Raw genomic sequence first — 22,194 nt, 5'->3', positions numbered from 1 at the left:
GCTGCTCACAGTTATTTTACAAATAAAATATACCTATTTGTAGAAATATAAATAGTTCAGAATTTTAATACATTAATTTAAAACAATAAAGCTTTAAATATTTGCATTTTTTTAAAGCAGATTTTGTTTTGTAAATATTACAACAAATTTATATTAAAAGTTTTCCTAATCCGTAGGGTTTTTCCGATTAAATAAACTTATCATCGGATTAAAATTTAATTTACATCACGAGTTGATATTTAAAAATAAAAATTAAATGATTTAGATATAGGACGTGCTTTTTTTATTTAAAGAACATTTAAAAAACAAAAATTAACAATTGTATTTAAAATTAATTGGAAGCTTTGATTTTTTTTTGTAGATTATTTTAACTTTTTGTGATTGCTAAAATGACTTAAATACTTCATGTAAGGTTAAACTACAATATAAAATCAATACAGAAGTTAAACGGAAAAATAGAAAAAAAAAACTAAAGAAAATATAAAGAAAAAACAAAATGTCAAAATCTACATCTTGTAAGTTAAAAAAGAATTTTAAATATTGAAATAATATCACAAAAATATATTTGTACAAATTTTTAATTTTTACGAGATAATTATCAATTTTATTGACTCCTTATTTCTATAGATAAATGTCTTGAGGGTACAATAAAGTCTCCGGAAGGCGGATCTATAAAATGTGCTTCCAATTCTTGGATCGTAAGTGAGGGAACGAAATGTGAAGTTACTTGTGATACCGGATCGCCTAATTATCCTGAAGTTAACTGTAAACGTATTTATGGTTGGCGACCAACCAAGGACCTAAAATGTGAAGGTATGTGATTTTTATAGTTGTATTAACTAGTTTATTTATATAGTATGCACTTATTTATTTTATTAACATGTCCTAATATTTAATTTTTTATCTTTATTTTGTCACCAACTGAAATAAATGTCATTGTTTAGATGGATTTATAGATTAAACATTACTCAAACGCTGTTAAAATTGAAAGTTAACTTTCAATGACACTTTTAAAAAGCTTTGAAGTTTAACATATCATTACGACAGAAGTTAATGTTCTATACATATTAAAGAATAAAAACAATTAGGGCAAGATGTTTTATCTGATGTTTATTTTTAGGTGTTTCCCCGGGTGTGATAGTAGGAGCCTTAATAGGAGGCATAGCAGCAGTTGTACTGATCGCTTTAATATACGCCAAATACAAACAGCACCAAAAGAAAAAGTTGCAAGAAGCTGGAGGTAACCCCGACACGAAGGGTGAGAATGGAAGTAGAAGAAGACCTGGGTTTGATGGGAACAGACAACTAAGTGCTGACGACAGGCCAAGACCGAATGGCCGAGGTTCTAGAGGCTCGTGGAAAAATGAGGGAAGAGCCAGCAGCAATCCACCAGTTAGTTAAAACTTCAAGAAAAATTTATTTTAAAATGTAAACCGTAACATTTTTATGTTATAAAGGCATTTAAAAAACCCCTGTCCCAGTATCATGTATTTAGTTTATTGTAAAATTAATATAAATGTCATATATATACGTTCTAAACTTTAGTTATATTTGCTTATAATATGCTAAGGACGTGATACTGGGTCAAAGGGTTTCTAAAACCATTTATAATATTTAAATATTACAGTTTACATACTAAAAATGTATGTTATAAAAAAGAATTAAAGACTAAAAGTTTAAAAATAAAAAAATATATGCCCAAATCATGTCTGTATTTAGAATAAAATTTTTTTTAAAAATTAAAAATAACTTTACACTCACGTGACCTGTGATTTATAATTGTTTGATATAATAAAGGTGTTTGTTTAACGTAATAGTCACGTATATTACGTCACAATATATTATGTAATCAAAGACAAATGTTTAATTAGGGTTGTTAATTATTATTAAACTGAAGACTTACGTAGTTGAATTTCTATTTGTGGTTTATTAGGATCAATTGAGGTTTTATTGTGTCATTTTTTGTTGAAAATTTTAGTTAAACCAGCTGTGCATACGTATTAATTAAATATTAGGCAATTTTGTATTTAAATCAGTATATAGATGATTTTTTGTTCCAATTTTATCATTTTTTTTAAAACATATTTTCTCAATTTTTTGTTTTTAGTCCTACAGTGGTAGCGACCAACACAATGCCCCATTGTCTTCCAAACCCGGAAGTAGGGACCGCCTTCCACCTTCGGTACCTCAACATGGGAAACGAATAAGGACCCAAGGGGGTCAACAACGTCATCAGCCCCCACCTTACGGGCACGATAACGCAGCAATGTACGATGAGCAAAGTTACCCTGAGGAAAGGGTGGCGCCCCAGTATCCGGGTTACGCTGTTTTTAACGACCAGCCTGCGGTGGGGTATGGGTACGGGGCGCAACCCAAGGAGCCTGCAGTGGGGTACCCGGCGTTTCAGCAGCCTGGTTACCCCCCTGCTGGTAGGGAGTACGGTCGACCCTACCAAGTACCCACTTAAAAAATATTTTTCGATTTTTTGCTTGAAAACAAGAATTTTTAAAAACAGATTTTTTTCTGTTAAATTTTTAAAAATTAAAGAACAAAAAATTCTTTTTCGAATTACTTTGTTTATTAAGCACTAGTTACAATGTTTTCATTATTTTTTCATTTTTTTTTCTCTTTTTTTTCTCGGAAAAAAGATTCTTATGGTTATTAATTTTACTTTGTCAAACATAAATTTAAAAAAATATCGTTATTTAATTAAAATCAATAATAACTGTAAAATTAAAATAAGATAGATTTAATTTTAATTTCTTATTAAAAATATAAATCAAAGAAGGCCCGAAAGTACGTATGTTACGCACTTCTATATATATTGAATAGAACATTTTTTAAAACAGAATTAAAAACACACAATATAAATAAAAAACTTTCATGAAATAGTATAGTTTCAATATCATTACTAATCTCTATTTGACCATAATGTCATATTATGATATATTTCTATTGTATACCTAACTATATACTCTTATAGACCCAATACATCAGTTATTTTATTATACCATTTATTTATATAAAGAAAAAAAGTACAACTACTTTATAGATGATGGTAAATACTTTAAGAACCTATAAAACATATAAATGTGTTATTATTTGGTATATTTGTCATATAAAACAACAACATTTTTTGTAAAAATAACAATTTTTTGTATTTTTTTGTTGATTTTTTTTTGTTTTTGAAACGTGTACAATAAAAAATATGAAAATTTAGGTATCGTGTTTCGCTACAAAACGTGTTATTAACAAAACTGGATTGACTAGTTTTTTATTGATGAGAAATAACACTTGGTCCCATCTAGCGGAATTTTTTTTGAAGTTAACCAGGTTTAAATAATGATGTAATCTTTATATAAAGCGGGGATTTTTACAGGTTCTGTGATTTTTATTTTAACGGCCTTATTATTAACTTATTTATATATTACACCAAAGCTTAGATAATTTAAACAGTAAAAAATCTTTAAAAATTTAAAGGAATAATTTAATTCTTGATGTTAAAAACTTATTTATATATTAAATTTAAAGCTAAAATCTAACTTAAACAAAAAAATATAATTTATTGGGATAAACAAGATTAGTACTAAGAATTAACAATATATTAGATGATTAAACAATAAGGGTTTATTAATGTTCTGTTTGTGGAACAATACCTTCTTGTTCTGTCATATTGCGTTAAAGGAAGCTGACTAATGCTCTATATCGGATAAAAGAGTAATTATATTTTAGCATGAAAAACTGAATCAGCAAAGTTTTGGTATTTTTAAACAAAATCTATTTCATTGTTTTCTCTATATAGTAGGTGACACTCTGTCCCCATTAACTAAGGACGATATTAGGCGTTAGAATGTAGCTTGTTTGTTTTAAAAGTGTTTTGAAAATGCAACACTTACAGAATTTTTTAAATTGCTTGCAAATATGGATTATTAAGTTGTTAAATTGTGTTTTTTTTGCATATTAAAATATCGATTAAATTTTCTTTATAATAAATAGATATTACATTTTTAATATATAGATATTATATTTAATAAATTTGCTAGATTTTTTGATAAATAATTAAACTTAAATATACATAAGGCACCAGCAAGGGCTACATGAAAATAACATTAAGGAATAAGAAGTCTATAGTATTACACATCAAAGTTTTAGAGAATTATTGCCTTTAATTTTTATGAATAGTGTTATTCTATGACTGTAAGGGCAAGTGAAAATGCGTTTTCCATTTTGGGATTTGTTATTTCCTTATAAGGGCGAAGTGCTTTAATGAGTAAGAGTTTATAAATGTTTGAAAGTCGCGTCAGATATTTGATTTGAATTTAAGTTGCAATACTTATTTATTATCAGTGGTGTTACTAGTTTGAAAAATAAGTTAGAACCGAAAAGGAATTTGAAACTAAAAGTAAGAATAGTAAAAAAGTAATAGAATTTCTAGATAAACACTTTTAATTTTTGTTAACATTGTATTTTAATTTTTTTGCAGAACTTTATAAGAAATTGTTAAATTTTTAATAAAAAATAACTGAAATTGTGAAAGAAAACAGCACGAATGTCTATTTCATCAATGAATAACATTTATTTAGAAGGATTCTTAGTGAAACAGGTTGGTATTTTATAGCATTAAAACATAATTTTTTTATTAAACGATGTAAAATAAATTTTAATACATTTTTAAGATTTATTATTATTTTTGTTTAAAAAATATAAACTTTTAAACCTTAATTTACAATTTTTTTTAATTATTTTTTGTAATTAAAAAAATAATTAATTTTAAGGGCCATGTACGTCACAATTGGAAAACTCGTTGGTTTAAATTATCGGACACTTCGTTGAGATATTACAAGACACAGAAACATATTGCTCCCCAGGGAAGAATCCCTCTGAAATTTGCTATTCTTAATACTGATGTTGCTGAGGACCATGCAAACAAGGGAAGAGAAGTAAGGAAAAATAGTTTAGTTTTACAATTTGATTTACGTTTTTTTGTAAATTATTGTAAAATAACTAATAAGTTATTGTAAAATTACCGCGTTTTTTGTAAAAAAGTCAGAACTTAGTGTAATTTAGGATAATATTACATATTAAAATCTGTGCTCTGTAGTTAAATTATTTTTGTTGTTTATTTTTAGCACGTGTTTAAAGTAGTAGCAGAATCTGGGGCAGAATACCCAATTCAGGCAGCGTCGTCGTCAGAATTTCAAATTTGGACACATGGAATTCAAGATATAATTGATAGACATGACCCAGATAAAATGGTAAAGTAAAAATTGAAATTTTTTAACGAAAAAAAAAGAAAAGAATAGATATTGCTTAAATTAATTTTTTTTTTAATATTTGATTTTTAGAAAATTGCTAACGAACGTTCAGTCTATTTTAGGCATTTTTCTTGTTCCAATTAATTGCGTGATATTTCAAAACTTATTAAATTATATTGCGTACGGAGAACGTAATATTAACATCGTTAATTAATTAATAATTCGAAAATTAGTAGAAAAATAATTTGTCAGCGCACGAATTTGTCTGAGAAATATATTGGGTTGTCATTTTGTTGCTTTCTTGCTTTCGCTGTGACGTCATATACTATGTATGAGTCACGTGTTTTAAATGTTGTCAATAAGGGATCGTTACAATCAATTACTTTTAACTGAACTCTGATAAAAAAGCATAACAAAGTTTTGCTGTAAATACATTACAATGAAAAATTGCGCTGTAGCATTTGATAGTGCATTCTAAACATGGTATACGCTACAAAATGCACGTATTTGTAAAAGTAAACTAAAGGCTAGAGTATTTTATATTTAAAATTTTAATTTGGTGAAGATTTAAATAAATTAAACTTAATTGAATATATATACCTTCATTTTTTCAAAATGGCGTCCTTTAAAGCGCTTTAAGTTACTAATAACCGAAACTATAAACCAAGATGTTAAACTATTATTAAAACTTGTTTATTGAAGGTGGGTATGGACGATCTTGTCTTTGAATCAAAAACTTTTCCGAGAACAAACAACAACAAAAATAACGACAAAGAAGTGCGACATCTCGCGGAAACGATTATGATCATGTCAAAAAATGAGGGAGGGGTGGAACGAGAAGCAAAAACAATCGACGGAATAAGATATACACAAGGATTTTCAGGTAAACATTGAGATAAAAAATTATAAGATTTATGCAAACAGCTAAGCTATGAAGTATTATCTTAAATTTCTTTAACGATTTTTTACATTTGAATTTATATTGCAATGTTTTGTATTAGGTGTTGCCTTACAAAGATGGATGTTTACTTATATGGGAATCTCAGGTGAAGAAACTGATGTCACAGTTAAAAATCTTCTTCAGGTGGGGATGCTGGATTGTTTGACGTCAGACTCATGTGAAAAACCGTTCGCCGAACAACATTACTACAGATTGGTAAGTTAAATGTGCTGGTTATGCTGCAGGTTCGAAGGTCTTAAGTTCGAGCCGCAACAAAGTATCATTTTACACCACGCTCATTTGAAACATTTACTATCTTAACATTAAAAGGCTTGTTACTATTTCTTAAAAAAATTTCATAAAAAAAATAAGTACCATCTACGTCAATCTATTAATATTAATTTGGATCCTTTGCACTATAGTAATTTAATATTAAATGTGACTTTTACCAAAATGTCATCCTAGGGCGTTGAACTTACTTAATTAATTCTTACAAACTTATTTTTGCAACGTATTTCCTTATGCTATTTATAACCTATTGTATAAATGTTGCAGTTAACTGATCAAATGTCACGTGATACAATAGAAAACAATCAAAGGAAACAAAAGTCATTGTCTCACATTGACATCATCAACTCAAATAAAAACGAAAAACAAAGGTTTGTGTTATTATTGTGTTTGATATTTTTATAGATGGAAGTAGAAAAAATAATTTAGTAAACACTATTGTTTTTTTTGCTTTTTGTCTTTGAATGAGTAACTTTGCTTATGTTTTGTTACAGTACTTTAAATTAATCTGTTTTTTATTTTGGTTAGGACGTTGTCGATTTCCAAAGACAATTCTGGTTTGCCAAAAGACTTACCAGAAGGCTCAATAGTTAAACGGGGAATATTATTTAAAAGGGTAAGCTTTATTTTTTAAATTACTAAATAATTAACACTAATTTCTGTATTAAGTCGGTTATATCAAATTTATTTATCTATTTTTTGCAATTGGATAGAATTTAACTAAAGTGACATTTGCAATTAGCAAATGCTTGGTAAAATAGGTTTTATATCTTAATGTTCTTAGGTTACTTGCTTGTTTAGTAAATAAATATTAGTTATTGTATCTGACTTGTTCACATGAATGTTGCTTTTCTATTTGTTTAATTTTATTGTACTTTCAGGGTCACGTGGTCCCTTCCTGGAAAGCTCGGATGTTTGTTCTACAGAAACGGCCCTCTTCACTTTCTTATTATGATCCTACTAAGAAAAATGCTAAAACTATTAACACTTTATCACTGTACGGTGCAACTGTGTTTTTAGTTGAAAAAATTGCTGCAGAAGTTGGTAAGTGGCACTAATACATTTAATTTTAAACATATTACTGTGTTACGTATCCGGTAGTGGTAAGAACACTTGTTACACCATATAAGGTTGTGGGTTCAATCCCCACTGCTCTCATGCTGTAGCGCCCTTGAGTAAGGCGCTATAAACGGTATGAACTCCTGCTGAGGCAGCACTTAATCAGCAGCATAATTATCTGGCAATTACACTTCATTATATTTCAAACTGACGAAGTCAACTCGAGACTGGTTCGGAGTAACTGATGTTACTTTATGTTTAGGTCGGGTATTCTAACTTTCCACATCAAGGGTAAAGATATATGCAAAAAAAATTAACTTAATATTCTTACAATTTAGCTCTTGCAATCAAAGACCCGCCTGAGCATTTGTTCTGCGTAAAAATAGCATCTGGTACTTTGTACCTTATTATAGCTATAAGCGACGAAGAAAGGGACGAATGGATTAAAGCAATTAAACCTATATGTAAACAAAAGAAACCCTAAAAGGAACGATAAAATTGTAGAAAAGACACAGTACAATACAAACTTAGAAGGGGTCTTTGATATGTATAGTTACTATTGATATATATAGAGTCTTGATAATAACACAAAAACATGTAATTTTTTCTTAAATAAGATGTTAAAATATGAAACATGTATTTACATTAATTTTTTGCAAATAATTTGTGTTTTAAACTTTGTATTTTTTATTAGATCTTTGAATTATATTGTTTCTATTATTTTTTTTAAATCGCACGTGGTAATCAGCTGATTATGCATAACAACAGACGACGTCATCAAAATTTGAATTTTGAAAATACATTTTTATAAATAATTAGCCGTATTAGTGTTTATTTAAGTTTAAACAGGATGTAACTAGACAGAAATAAATATTTTAAATATATTAAGGATAAATTTTGTATCATAACTATTTGTTAACGATATATTTTAAAACTTGTAGTTTATACGGCACCTATTTTAACCTTTGTTTTTGAAATAGCTGTTTTTTTATTAATAGTAATTTTACCCGTTTTATTAAGACAAATGACAGTATTGAATTTAAGATAACAACAGAATGTTTACCAATATCATAATGTAACATGGTAATTTTAATCATTTACAGCAAATTTTAAAGGTTTTTGGTCAGCTACTGGCTGTAACTTATTATTATGAAAGTGAAAAGAAAAAGAAAAAAAGATAAAGATTCCAAAAAGAAGTTTTTGTCAAATCTACGAAAACATTTAAAAGGACCAAGTTTAAAATCAATTCACAGAAGAACCGAAGACAAAAATTTAGCCAAATTTTTTCAACCCATCAATACTGTAAGCATTTGAAAATTTTAGTACTGCAATAAACCTGTATACATAACAGAAACGTGCTATAGAAATAAGATACTTTACTGTTTTGGTAAAATTTCTTTGCTTTTTTGTAGCTTTAATAAGTTAACTAAAATATTTTTCAACAAATTAACAATTTTTTAATTAAGTTTTTATCTTAAAATTTTACACAGTTTCATGTTTCAAATTCTCTTATGAAATCATCCCACTGCAAGTTATTTACAAATCTGAAGAAACATGAAACAAAACAATCAATTTTTAATGGTAAAAATAATATTTTATAATTATTTTTAGTAGGGGCAGGAAGAACGACTATAAAACCCGATTTTATAATTAGATTTACATTTTTGCTATACTGATTTTTTTAATTTCTATTTTTAGGTCCACCCAATTCTACTGAGACTTTGATCAAAAACGACAAAATTTATCAAAATATCTTACTGGCATCTGATGTTGTTTCAATAGAAAACTTGAATGCTGTTAATGCAACAGTAAATAACTTGAAACCAGGTAAAATAAAACTATATTGGGTATCTTTTGGTTATTTATTTTTTTTTTAAATACAAGCTTTAAAATTATGTGATTTGATATTTTAGATGATGCTGAAAAAGAAAATAAACAATCTTTTTTGGATTCTTCTAGTTCAGGTAAGTTTAAATGTTAAAAAATACAAATTTAATTTATATATAGTGTTAGTTTTTTCCCGAATTAAAAAAACATCTATGTTTAGATAATTTAGATATATATGAACATCCTGAACAAACAGCGTCCATTCTGGAAAAAGATGATTTCAATATTAATCAAGACCAAGAAATTCCAACACTAAAAATCGCCAACCCAAGCCCTTCAACAAGTTATAATCAACATATAAGTCCCATGTTACTACCACAATCTGTTTACAAAAACTCTAACAATGAAGAAGAGTTATTACAGGACTATACGCAAGAAGATGTTATAAGAAATAATGCTGTCAAATATCAATACTGTAATTATGATATTTATAATTATGAATTTCAACATGAAATACCTGATGAATTGTCTCAAGATATTTTTGAGAACCCACCTGAATTTTTATCAAGTCCTAGTAATACTTTTATGATGTCACAACCAATCTTTAAACATAACAATAATACTAAGTGTAAAGAAATTACAATTTCACCAGGATTAGATATTTTACACACAAAAAATAATGAAAACATTGAAGTTAATGATCACTACAAAAGGTTAGTTAATTTTTTTAAGTGTATTGTTCTAAATGTATTATTCAATAGTTTTTAAATGTATGTGTATATCTTTACATGTAACTTTTCTTTTTTACAACAGTTTTTTAAACTCAACTGGTTTAGAACTTGATATTTCTTCAACCAGCATTGATTTGGATAGCATTGGAAAGGGTAAATACCATCATAAAATAATTTTTATAATTAGCAAAAAAATGTAATTTTTGACTTTGTAAAATATATATTTTATTTATTTTAGAACATGTTGTGTCTGGAGACTTTAAAATGCCAGATTTTAATGTGGAGGACACATTTGTTTACAAACCACATTTTTTACATTAAAAGAAGATAAAAATATTAAAGCTATATTTCAGATCTGGTTCTCAAGCAAAAGTACATTTAAGAAAGTTAAGTATGAATTATTTTAATATATATACCAAATATATACTATGTTACATTTTTTGTTTTTGAGTTTTTAATATTTAATTTTTTTATTTAATTATTTTTTTCTTAAAACAAGCTTTAAATGTTATTTTACAATTAAATATATTTAATTAATAATAATCTGCGTTAAACTTTTGTATTAATTTTTATTATTATTAAAATTATATTAAAATTTGGATTGCCATTTAATATTTAAACTGACACTTATTGGTATTTATTAGTTTCTAAATATTTAAATCTAGATTTTTTTTTAAATATATGCGCGAAGAAGTGTGAAAAATTGCGATTACATAATGTGTTCTACTGACCCCTTTAATTATAGGGTAAAGTAGAATATATGGCCATGTGTGGTCCGCCATATTTTCATTGTTTATGTCTAATTTAGTCGCCACTTAAAATAATTAATAACAACGTTCGTACGTATATTATGGGCGTTCACTTGCTTCATCTTTGGTAATTGCTTTATGCCGTATAATCCAGTGAATTTTCGGCAATGTGCGCCGCCCTTGCATGCTATGCTGACTGTAATATAGACGCAAATGAGGGCTATTATCTGCTGCTATTTCCCCCCCTTGGCGATATTACAAAAAGAAGTTAAGTAGGGTAAGTGAGATTTAGTAGTAAGTGTTAGTTATTTTCGCAAACACCTGAAATAAGGTGAAGAAACAAAACAGTTATTAGAGAAAGTCAGACTTTATTTTAAGTTTTTTTTTGCGTTTATTAAAATGGAAGCTACAGCGCCTATTATGGTAGGCCTGCTCGTTGGAAGTCTAATATTAACATGCATTCTATCAGCTTGCGCAGCTCGCGTTTTTAAGCGTAGAAATCAGAAGAAACGGGAAAAAAACGAAGCAGATCTTGAATACGCTGCTGAAAAGCAAAGATATTACGGATACAAACGCACCAAAAGTGACTACGTTCAGTACCCAGGGATTAATACCTATGTTGATAGCGTAAGACCAATGCGACTGCCAGAGTCTTCTGTAAGTAGTAATGACAGCAGTTCTCGGTATATTATACCTTATCCTGATTTGCAACCGTTGCCGAATAATGCCAAGAAAACGAAGAAAAAGCAACAGATTTCTGCTATTTCGGGAACCAAAAATGATGCGTACATTCCTAAATCAAGGCCGACTATTAAAAATAAAGGTAAAAATTAAATCTAGCATTTAAAATGCTTTGGCGGTTAAAAACTTAGATTTATAAAATTTATTTTCAACTTGTATTTTACGAATTAAAAAATTACAAATAACTTTGATGGAAAATGTATTAATTATGTTTTAAAATTACAGACCAACAGAGATCGAAATCGACTTCAAAGACAACTGAAAACAACGCAAAGTTAAAGACAAGATCGTACCTAACCAGCACCCCACCTACCAGAGCTGTAGTATACTAAGTTGTTGATACAAATTAAAGGATTTTTCACAGTTCATTTTCTACTTGTATGATTACTGGAATTGGTGGTGCTATAACTGCCCTTAATCTAGTTAAATTACGATGGAATTTGAGATATTACATCACTGACTTAGCGCTTTTATTTTTGTACAGCAATTTTGAAAAGGATTTTTTTATTTTTTATATGTTTGTTCTGTTTTGCCAAATTTTTTTTCTTGATGTTGTAAATACAAAAAAATCAGAAAAAATTTCAAATTATTGGATTGTTTATTAACGGGGTTATAACTTTACACATGTTGTCAAAGTACAAAAGAAATTAATAATAGTTATTTGCTTTAAAGAGATTTTCATTCATAAACACGATATAACTTTATTTGTATCATCATGCTCATATTTACAGAATTATAAATTTCAAAAAGATACAATTCGAATAAAAATTAGAGTTAACATTAATCCAGTTTTTGATTCTAAATGTTTCCCGCTCCACTTCCACTAACACTGTCATCTACATGTTCTGCCAACTTCACCATGGCCGCAAAGAACTCCTGGCCAGTTGGTAGAATTTGATCAGCAGGCAAAGCAAACCCATATTCACCGGTATCTCGTAGTTCGTAGGTGTAACTTATTTTAATGCCAGCTTGCCCGTACGTCCAGTCTGTGGTTACTCCAGAGCAAACATCTGTAAAACAATCGATATTGTTAATATGTTGTAAGAAACTAAAGTTGGGCATGGATTAAGCGCTACTTAATTAGGACTCCGTGTTTTAAATTCGTTTATTAAAGCGTTTTAAATTCTATCTGGTAAGATTTTTGCTGCTGTTTTGCGGTGGCTTCATGTAATCTGGTAATAAAGTATCTTACTGCCCAGTACTACTTTTTACAGGCATTACCACATTGGAATTAAAATATGATGCTTAGGTTATTTTAAAAACTACTTACAAATTGTTTCTGCGCCAGGTCCGACGATGTAATCTTTTCCGTGAGTTTCTTTGATTGCTGCTGCCATGTTATCTCCAAGCGTTTGCTAAAAAAATAAAAATCGCGTATCAGCACATAGGTTTTTGGTTTAATATCCACTACTTTTATTTTTCAGCGTTGGCAAAAAAACTAGTAACGGTGCTTTTTGCTGTCAAACTCAAAAGAAGGTTAATTGATATGTATAATATTTTATATTAACTTTAAGTTAGAAAGGCATCCGAGATTTCGTCGAAATATCTGAAGTAACTACGATTAGCCTAAGAGATTAGCCTTACGATTGTATATACATAAAAAAACTTACCAGTTCGCCTTTATTATCAACTATGTCCTCCGTTTCAATTCTAAAGTTAAAGGGATAAAGAATAAGTTGCGAATAGGAATGAACAGAAATGACTGCTGTGATGTTGTCCTTGTTCGCTGTTATGTAGCGAGCCAGATGTCGAACTTCTGATTCTGATTCGGGTTTTGGACCGTGGTAGACATTAGAGCAGGGTCGTTTTTCAGTACCCTCACCTTAAAAATAAGAAGGATATATATGTGTTAATTAACTTTTAACTAACGTTTAAAGGGTACTTTAGGCATGTGTTTATACACCGTTAAGTTACTTTTGCTGATTGGCATGCTTTGTTTTTATAACATTTTAACAGGTTAATTTGCATACAAAATTCTGTGATAAAACTTAAGTTAAACTTTAACCAAGTAGTATTCTTAACTTTATAATGTTTGGCATTATGTTTATGTTGTGTAACGTTTAATTTAATTACCGCTCCAATGGTCGTCCCAGTTTCGGTTTGCATCTACTCCAGGACATTCAACAGTTGCCGTTTGACTTCTGGTTTTTCTCCAGAACCTATCTTCAGTCTAAATTGAACATATTAGGATATTTAAATATATAAATTTTGTATTTAGGTTAACCTTAAAGCAATGTTGTACTTACATGAGTATAAACATAACCGTCAACGTTTATCATTGGAATAAAGACCCAGTCTACGTTGTTTTTCATCCATGCATGAGTTGGGTTAGTTAAAATCTGCAAAAAGATATACTTTCATTTGGGATATGTTTTTTTACCTTACCTAGTATATAAAGTGAAACACATTAGGTTAAAGGTATATGTAACAGACATTTAATTAGATGTAACATTGGTTTTATTTATTTACCCCGTAAATTACCATAACGTTAACTGAACTGCAAATAGAGCTATGTTGAAATACAACATTTTATAGTCTAACTTGATACTAAAAATAAGTTACCTCTTTAAATGTATATATGGTTGTTGCAGTAGTTATCCATTCTCTACAATGAATTAATGCGTCCAAATAAATTATTGGTTTATTTCCATCGTTTGGTCCTATTTTTAAAGCATACATCGGCCGACCTTCGTAGGTTATTCCGATTTGGAATTTTTCAACATTCGGTTCTTTGGCTGCGAAGTCAATCCACTGGTAAATCTGCAAAGTAAAGATTCAAGAGTTAAATTGTAATAGATTTGCCTTAAAAACTGCTGTTTGTTTTGTATGTAAACACCAGTTACTTTTTATCTATTGTCCACTTCCAAAGTAAACTATGTGAAACAAGCGCTTTAATATTTGGTCAAATAAACTCATGTAATAAAAATTAAAAGTACAACGCTAAAAGACATTGAGTTTTAATTTTAGGAACATTGTAGCGTCCCCTTTAAGTTTAAAGGGTATTTTGTTAAGCCAAACAACCACTTAGCGGGTAAATAATTAGATATTTATCAAATAATAATACCCAACAAAAGTTACCATATGACATGTAAAATTGGCCTCTATATATTTTTAGCAATTTATTATAAATGCTGTTACCTCTTGTGCCGTATGGTAAACCGAATAATCAAAATCTGTGATTGATGTGGCTTTAGGGGTGGCTGATTTACTTGATGGTGCTTGTCGTTGGATAACAGTTTGTAAATTTTGAATTGTTACAATCGGTTCAATTTCATGTTTTTTCATATCATCTCGAAGTGTGTTTAGATGTTGTTTTGAAACATGATACAATCCATATTGATTGACTGTTTGTACCTCTGTCCAAGCATCTACCTATAAGTCAAAAGTTAAGTAAACAGTCTTCAAATGGCTTTTTTAATTTTAGTTTTAAGATATTCTAGTCGAGTTTCGGGGCCCAATTTTTGAATTAGGATATTACAAAACTGTATATATATCTTGATCTATTTAAACGTTTACAAACAAGTGTTTATTTAAGTCGAGCGGACTTACCCCGAATCCTGATGTTTGTTGTAAGTTTTTGAGGTAATCAACTTGTTTGTTTGTTGTTGGAACGACTTTCCAAACTTGATCCCTTGTAAAAACATTTCGCAAAATAAAATTAAAAAAGTTAATATATATCCAAAGTGTAGTTTTCGTGTTAAACAGTTCGTTTGTAGAATTTGTACGTTTTTTAATTTGTTTTTTTTAGTATTAAATAATTGATTTTAAGTTTAAATTTATATGTAATATTTCACTCACCCGTAATAGCTTTTCATGGCATTCACTTTGAAGCAGATTAAAAAAACAACTACCACAGCCAATACTAACTTTGAACTAATCATATTCACAACTTATATAACTAATACTTTATAAATAAACACTAAAATTTAAAAATCTTTTTTTTAAATTATGTATAACAATATTTCTATAATCTCTTAAAATATTTTTTTTGTAGTTGTTAAATCATATATGACCTAATGATTGTGGGGTGTTAAGAAATGCCCTAATATTACAACACAATATCTAATGTTTGTTATCCGCGGAACTCTTATCTTCTGATATTTCAATACACGTGAAATCATAAAATAAATATTAACTATTTTTATAATCAAGGCTCATGGATTTTCATAAAGTAATTATTTTGTAATATTAAATTAAAAAACAAAATACACCGAATAACATAACTTTTGTTGATACTATTTGTGAAAAAAACTGCCTTTCTTTTTCATTTTAATTTACGAAAAATAGAAGTTAAATAGCAATAAAAAAATTTTAAAACATCTTAAATAAAATCGTTTTTACTACAATAGTTATCTTAATGTTAAATTATTAACTTTTTTTTATATTTTAACAGTATCGAAATTTTAGCAAACCACGCAATATATATTTATATAGCCACTTACACTAACGCCTACAGTAAACATAGGATCTCGGGTATACAACGAATTCCTTTTGGAATAATAGTTTAAGACTATAAATTTAACGAGTCCGTTAATGTTTAATTAATTCGTGCCATCGTATTCTGTTTTAGTAAATTACCTAAGTAGTTATACATTATACCCTCAACTATTATACTTTATTACAGGTTTGCCTTTTTTGGGGCCACATTTTTAATGTTTAACTTGATTGTTATACATAGAAACCTAATATTTGTATAATTATATGTGAAAGCATTTTATTTATGTAAGCACAAGCGGTTTTTTAGTGTCAACTGAAAATCTTTTGATCTGGGTTTAATAAGCTAAATTGGTTCACTTTGCAATAAGCAAATAGTTCAAAAATTCGTATTTACTTTTGTCATTGTGATTTAGGATTGTTTTTAATTGTCATTGTGGTGTGCGAATTAAAATATATATGCTTGGCTAGGTAAAAATGGCAATAAAAAGTTAGAGTCTCGTTTTTTTTTTAAATTGTGTTTGATTTGTGGGGTTAAAAAACTTGAATCAACAAATGTCGCAAATGATTTCAGCACGTAAACTATTCCGTATATAGAATATAAAAATTGTACATCGTAAAAATTAAAAAAAAAAACATTATACAAATTATAAAATCAATAATAAAGTTTTGATCATTTTCCATTCCACTTCCACTCCCACTTACAGAATCAATTACGTATTCTGCTAACTTTACCATAGCTGCTAAAAATTCTTCACCAGTTGGTATAATTTGATCAGGGGCCAAAAGAAATGCGTATTCGCCGGTATCTCGTAGTTCGAAAAGATAACTTAAGGTAATATTTGCTTGACTGTATGTCCAGTCAGTTGTGGAGCCTGGAATTAAAACTGTAAACGGAATTATTGATTGGTTAACAAACAAGCTTGAAATCTTGAAATTAATAATTTACTAAAATATCGAAGATAACTTGAAGCTTTTTTTTTGTTAATTGAGGTTATTACATTGCAGATTTGACAGGCAAATATTAATTGGTTAATATATTACTATAAGCTACACATTTTTGTGATTTGTCAATACCTAATGTGTAGTAACTCATGTTTTTTTTCGTGCATAAAATACAAAAAATACTTACATATGAATTCTGAGCCAGGGCTAACCGTGTAATTCATTCCATGCGTTTGCTTGATCGCTTCTGCCATTACTTTCCCAAGCGCTTGCTACAAAAAAAACAAACTTTTTAGGAAAATTGTAAATAAAAGAACCCAGCTTGGTTGTCTTATTACCAATTCATTTTTATCTGGAGCATCCAAACCCAGCTGATAGTTATACGGATAAAGGATATATTGAGTGTAAGAATGGACGGAAATGACTGCTGCAATGTTGTCCTTGTTGGCTGTTATGTAGCGTGCCAGATGTCTGATTTCTGATTCTAATTCGGGGCTGGGACCGTGGTATGCTCGATGACACGGCCATTTATCAAAGCCCTCCTCTGTACCAATACAAAAATTTTATTATTTCTTTATCTATTTATATGTTATTTTGTAAAGTAAAAATTATTTGGCGAGATATGATAAAAAGTATGTAGGAAAGCTTTTATTGGGGCTTTTAAGGTACTGACTCTGCCTAACTTTTAATTGCTAACTTGCTTAAACTCAGTTACTTGTTCTTCTCCAAACCCTGTCAACTGACTAAATGTCACAAAATCTTATATGTGAAAACTCAACAAAAACTTAAATGAAATTAACTGTTGGTTTAAAGTTAAAAATAATTGTGGTGTACTTACATGAGTATAAATGTAGCCGTCAACGTTTATCATTGGGATAAAGACCCAGTCTACATTATTTTTCATCCATCCATAAGTTGGGTTAGTTAAAATCTAAACGCAAAATTATTTTGAAATTACAATCAAAATCATATAAAAAAATGTTACCTCCTTGAATGTAAATATTGTGCAGTTGTTATCCATTCTCTACTATAAATTAAAGCGTCCATGTAAACTATCGGTTTACTTCCATCATTTGCCCCAATTTTTAAAGCATACATCGGCCGACCTTCGTAGGTTATTCCTATTTGAAATTTTTGAACATTGGCTTCGTTGGCTGCCAGGTTAATCCATTGATATATCTTTAAAAAAATGGGATTTATTTTTTGAGTGTTCTTAGTAATTGTTACCGGTGTTAAATTGGGTACTGCAAAATGTTTTTAATAATTTCTACCTCATCCGGAGTATGATAAATCGAATAATCAAAATCTGTGATAGATGTTGCTTTAGTGGTGGCTGATTTACTTGATGGTGCTTGTTGTTTGATTACGGTTTGTAAATTCTGAATTGTTACAATTGGTTTAACTCCATGCTTTTTCATATCTTTGCGAAGTGTGTTTAAATGTTGTTTAGAAATATGATACAATCCATATTTGTTGACTGTTCTTACTTCGGTCCAAGCATCTAACTATAATTTAAAAACTATCATTGCTTGCCAAGCCTTAATACCTAGTTTTGATGCTTGAACCAATCCATATACAAAGTTATTTACGTTGGTGGTCTTGAAACCAAAATGTGTACTGCAATTATAACATTTCAAATTGCCTAAAAATAAATTAAAAGTCTTACTTATATTAGTAAAACTACTTAAAATATGTAAAACTATTCTTGGCTTGGGCTTACTTGAAATCCTGCTTTAGTTTGTAAGTTTTTGAGATATTCAACTTGCTTGGTTGTTGCAGGAACTACTTTCCAAAGTTGGTCACTAAAAACATAGATTTTTTTCTAAATTATAAAAAATCTTTTCATATATTGGGTTATTTAATTCTAATTTTCTACCCGTAATAGCTTTTCTTGGCATTTATATTTAAACGAAATAAAAATGCGAACAACACCACTGGTAGAAATGGTGTGTGCTTTATTTCACCAACAGTTTTCAATACTTAATCATTTATTTCACTTCTGCTTACAGCAAGCATATATATGATCTTTATTGAATTTAATTTGTGATATAATCCTAAAGTGAAGGCTATAAATTTTATAGCCCTTTGTAAAGATTTAATAAACTAGCTGTCTATTATATGTAAGGTTGAGAATGCTAAAGTCAAGTTTAATGTATTTTAAAAATTATTACTATCGTTTTCAACTGTACTGATAAAGCTAAAATTACTTGCCTGGTCCTTTCAATATTTTTTTAACTTGAAAAATATTTTCTCTGTTCTTTTTTTAAACACCTAATTTACTTCTTAATTGTAATAACATTAGTTGTACCATTTTATTGATATATATTTAAAACAATAAAAGCACACAAAAATTAAAAAAAAATCTATTTGTTATTCGACGAAACTTATCAATAATATTGTAATCTACGAAAACCATAAACAAATGTTAACTAATTTTATAATACATGCTTATATATTCTCATAAGTCAAGGTTAAAAGCCTTCATAAGCAATTGTCGCAATAAAGCCTTACATGTATTTCATTGCATATTTAAAATATTAAAACTCTACATTTGAAAATTATAAGGAAAAAAATCTACAAAAAATATGAAATTATTTGAAGTCTTAAGCATTTTCCATTCCACTTCCACTACCACTTGAGAAACTATCAATTACATATTTTGCTAACTTTACCATAGCTGCTAAAAATTCTTCTCCGCTTGGTATTATTTGATCAGGGGGCAAAAGTAAACCGTGTTCACCAAGGTCCCGCAATTCAAAAGAATAACTTAGAGTAATATTGGCGTGGCGGTAAGTCCAGTCAGTTGTAGCCCCCGACCATAAAACTATAAACAAAATGATCGAGCATTATTCAAGATCAATGATATTAAAAAAATCCTAAGGTCATTTAAAGCCGGATAACAAAAGATTGGTTAATATTAATTGCCAGGTCAAAAGGATTTTATTGCATATAGGACTTACAAATATTAACCAAGCCAGAAATGGTATATACTGAAGGGTTTTGGTGATAGATTAGGCCAACACTTGATGGCTCGCGTTTTTTCGTACATATAATAAAAGAAAACTTACATTCAAATTCAGTGCCTGGAATAACCGTAAAGTTCATTCCGTGCGTTTGCCTAATTGCTTCTGCCATAACATCACCAAGAGCTTGCTAAGAAAAATAAATTATTTAACAATATTGTAAACGTTAGAACCCAACCCTTGGTTGTTTACTTACCAATTCAACTCTATCTGTAGCATTTATCAGCGGCCAGTGATATGGATAAAGAATATGTTGGGTAAAAGAATGGACAGAAATGACTGCTGTGATCATGTCCTTGTTAGCGGCTATGTAGCGAGCCAGATGTCTAACTTCTGGCTCTGATTCAGGTTTGGCACCGTGAAAATTTCGATGACACGAACTATAGGAGGAGCCTCTTACTTTACCAAAACAAAAATCGGGGTTTTACATGATTAAAAATGTATGTTTCAGAAAGAAATGTGTTAAATTATATTTAGTAAGATTATTAATTGGGCTTCTAAAACACCTACCTTTTTAAAAATTTTGGTTGTTATTTAGCTTAAACTTATTAACTCACCGGTCCAATAGTCGTCCCAGTTTCGGTTCAGATCCACCCCAAAACACTCTTTAGCTGCTGACTGACTCCTTGTTTTTCTCCAAAGCCTGTCATCAGTCTAAATAAAAGAAAATTTAATGTAAAAACACATAAAAATACGTAATAGCTATAAACTTATTGTAGAAATATGACATACATGAGTATAAATGTAGCCGTCAATGTTAATCATTGGAATAAATATCCAGTCTACGTTGTTTTTCATCCATCCATATGCTGGGTTTGTAATAATCTAAACGCAAACTTGATTTTAAATTACAATCTAAGTTACTACTTAGCATTACAAACATTTTACTTGCAAAACAAAAAAAATTATGTTACTACCGTAGTTTTAGTAGTTTTTTAGGTAATAAAATATTTTACAACTTTTGTTGATTTATTAAAACGTTACCTCTTTAAATGCAAATATTGTTGTCGCAGCCGCTATCCATTCTGGGCAATGTGTCAAAGCGTCCACGTAAACTACCGGCCTACTTCCATCAGTTTCTCCAATTTTTAAAGCATACATTTTACGACCTTCGTAGGTTATTCCTATTTGGAATTTTTGAACATTGGCTTCGTTGGCTGCGAAGTTAATCCATTGATATATCTTTAAAAATGTGATAATTTGTGTAAAGCTTTTTTGAATTTGTCAGGATCTATATTTGTATGGCTATCTTAACAGTGTTTAATTGGTTGTTTTAATATGTTTTTATTAACTATTACCTCTTCTGCTGTATGGTAAACTGAATAATCAAAATCTTCGATGGATGTGGCTTTAGTGGTGGCTGATTTACTTGATGGTGCTTGTCGTTCGATTACAGTTTGTAAATTTTGAATTGTTACAATTGGTTCAATTTCATGCTTTTTCATATCATCACGAAGTGTGTTTAAATGTTGTTTTGAAACATGGTACAATCCATATTTGTTGACTGTTCTTACTTCGGTCCAAGCATCTAACTATAATATAAGAATTGCTATTGCCTAATGTCTACGCAATTGTGCCTTATGACTTATTTATGACGCTTGAAGCAATTTATGTAGCAAGTTAATTAAGTTGGTGGATTTTAATCTAAAATTGTGTTACAGAGAATGTAACACTTAAATACGCCTTGAAATAAGTTCAAAGTCTTTCCAAAATGTAGGAAAGCTTCTTAAAATATATATTAAACTTTGCTTGTCTAAACTTACTTGAAAATCAGGAGAGTTTTGTAAGTTTTTGAGATATTCAACTTGCTTGCTCGTTGTAGGAACTACTCTCCAAAGTTGGTCTCTAAATATAAACGAATATTTTGTTCTCAACTATTAGAAAGTTTCGGATTTTAACTTGTTTAGTTTTATTTAAATTAAATTCTTACCCGTGATAGCTTTTCTTGGCATTTACACTTAAACAAAATATAAATACAATTAACACCACTGATAACAGTTTTGTACACTTCATTTTAAACAACAGGCCTATAGTTTTTTAAGTTAAATCTCGTATAACTCTCTTGCTTATATGTAAAGCATATGAAATTTATTAAATTTAATTTGTGATATAATTCTAAAGTGAGCGCTATATATTTTAAGGTCTTTTGTAAAAATTTAATAAACTAGCTGTTAACTGTTTATTACTCATATATATATAAGG

General features: G+C 29.1%; 5 protein-coding genes across 5 annotated transcripts; 2 read left to right on the top strand and 3 right to left on the bottom strand.

The window, feature by feature from the left end:
* The first annotated feature begins 366 nt into the window (after positions 1-366).
* On the top strand, positions 367-3,219 carry LOC145745628 (uncharacterized). The gene is made up of 4 exons (XM_082563759.1): positions 367-515; positions 628-813; positions 1,121-1,392; positions 2,108-3,219. Exons 1-4 carry the CDS (start codon positions 497-499, stop codon positions 2,465-2,467), a joined length of 837 nt encoding a protein of 278 aa, XP_082419885.1. The 5' UTR covers positions 367-496; the 3' UTR covers positions 2,468-3,219.
* A 1,264-nt stretch (positions 3,220-4,483) lies between these two features.
* Positions 4,484-8,271, top strand: LOC145745768 (pleckstrin-2-like). Its single transcript, XM_082563928.1, has 9 exons — positions 4,484-4,603; positions 4,776-4,940; positions 5,130-5,255; positions 5,958-6,138; positions 6,257-6,411; positions 6,751-6,854; positions 7,012-7,099; positions 7,365-7,527; positions 7,881-8,271. The coding sequence occupies exons 1-9, from the start codon at positions 4,550-4,552 to the stop codon at positions 8,024-8,026; spliced, it is 1,182 nt and encodes a 393-aa protein (XP_082420054.1). The 5' UTR covers positions 4,484-4,549; the 3' UTR covers positions 8,027-8,271.
* Positions 8,272-12,388: 4,117 nt separating this feature from the next.
* LOC145745052 (carboxypeptidase B-like) lies at positions 12,389-15,508 on the bottom strand. The gene is made up of 9 exons (XM_082563037.1): positions 15,389-15,508; positions 15,140-15,221; positions 14,729-14,962; positions 14,153-14,350; positions 13,837-13,929; positions 13,664-13,760; positions 13,201-13,412; positions 12,861-12,945; positions 12,389-12,600 (listed from the first exon to the last, which is right to left on the bottom strand). The coding sequence occupies exons 1-9, from the start codon at positions 15,469-15,471 to the stop codon at positions 12,389-12,391; spliced, it is 1,296 nt and encodes a 431-aa protein (XP_082419163.1). The 5' UTR covers positions 15,472-15,508.
* A 731-nt stretch (positions 15,509-16,239) lies between these two features.
* On the bottom strand, positions 16,240-18,985 carry LOC145745050 (carboxypeptidase A1-like). Its single transcript, XM_082563036.1, has 10 exons — positions 18,977-18,985; positions 18,690-18,791; positions 18,241-18,474; positions 17,978-18,148; positions 17,808-17,900; positions 17,685-17,712; positions 17,308-17,513; positions 17,157-17,241; positions 16,730-16,911; positions 16,240-16,272 (listed from the first exon to the last, which is right to left on the bottom strand). Exons 1-10 carry the CDS (start codon positions 18,983-18,985, stop codon positions 16,240-16,242), a joined length of 1,143 nt encoding a protein of 380 aa, XP_082419162.1.
* Positions 18,986-19,572: 587 nt separating this feature from the next.
* On the bottom strand, positions 19,573-22,005 carry LOC145745048 (zinc carboxypeptidase-like). The gene is made up of 9 exons (XM_082563034.1): positions 21,923-22,005; positions 21,756-21,837; positions 21,291-21,524; positions 20,977-21,174; positions 20,725-20,817; positions 20,550-20,646; positions 20,189-20,391; positions 20,038-20,122; positions 19,573-19,793 (listed from the first exon to the last, which is right to left on the bottom strand). Exons 1-9 carry the CDS (start codon positions 22,003-22,005, stop codon positions 19,573-19,575), a joined length of 1,296 nt encoding a protein of 431 aa, XP_082419160.1.
* Positions 22,006-22,194: the final 189 nt, after the last annotated feature.

Source organism: Corella eumyota, chromosome 3 (assembly GCF_963082875.1).
Source record: "Corella eumyota chromosome 3, kaCorEumy4.1, whole genome shotgun sequence".
Classification (NCBI taxonomy): Eukaryota; Metazoa; Chordata; class Ascidiacea; order Phlebobranchia; family Corellidae; genus Corella; species Corella eumyota.
This window is presented reverse-complemented; position numbering and strand designations above follow the sequence as displayed.

Coding starts and splice junctions, on each gene's coding strand:
- LOC145745628 (XM_082563759.1), top strand. Junction 814..1,120: donor CAAGGACCTAAAATGTGAAG/GTATGTGATTTT, acceptor GTTTATTTTTAG/GTGTTTCCCCGGGTGTGATA. Junction 1,393..2,107: donor GAGCCAGCAGCAATCCACCA/GTTAGTTAAAAC, acceptor TTTTGTTTTTAG/TCCTACAGTGGTAGCGACCA.
- LOC145745768 (XM_082563928.1), top strand. CDS start 4,550: ATGTCTATTTCATCAATGAATAACATTTATTTAGAAGGATTCTTAGTG. Junction 5,256..5,957: donor GACATGACCCAGATAAAATG/GTAAAGTAAAAA, acceptor TGTTTATTGAAG/GTGGGTATGGACGATCTTGT. Junction 6,412..6,750: donor AACAACATTACTACAGATTG/GTAAGTTAAATG, acceptor TAAATGTTGCAG/TTAACTGATCAAATGTCACG.
- LOC145745052 (XM_082563037.1), bottom strand. CDS start 15,471: ATGATTAGTTCAAAGTTAGTATTGGCTGTGGTAGTTGTTTTTTTAATC. Junction 13,761..13,836: donor ACGGTTATGTTTATACTCAT/GTAAGTACAACA, acceptor TGTTCAATTTAG/ACTGAAGATAGGTTCTGGAG. Junction 12,601..12,860: donor ACCTGGCGCAGAAACAATTT/GTAAGTAGTTTT, acceptor ATTGTTTTACAG/ATGTTTGCTCTGGAGTAACC.
- LOC145745050 (XM_082563036.1), bottom strand. Junction 18,475..18,689: donor AAACTAAAGCAGGATTTCAA/GTAAGCCCAAGC, acceptor TTTAAATTATAG/TTAGATGCTTGGACCGAAGT. Junction 16,273..16,729: donor CAGAATACGTAATTGATTCT/GTAAGTGGGAGT, acceptor TACAAATATTAG/GTTTCTATGTATAACAATCA.
- LOC145745048 (XM_082563034.1), bottom strand. CDS start 22,005: ATGAAGTGTACAAAACTGTTATCAGTGGTGTTAATTGTATTTATATTT. Junction 20,647..20,724: donor ACGGCTACATTTATACTCAT/GTATGTCATATT, acceptor TCTTTTATTTAG/ACTGATGACAGGCTTTGGAG. Junction 20,123..20,188: donor CTACAGATAGAGTTGAATTG/GTAAGTAAACAA, acceptor TATTTTTCTTAG/CAAGCTCTTGGTGATGTTAT.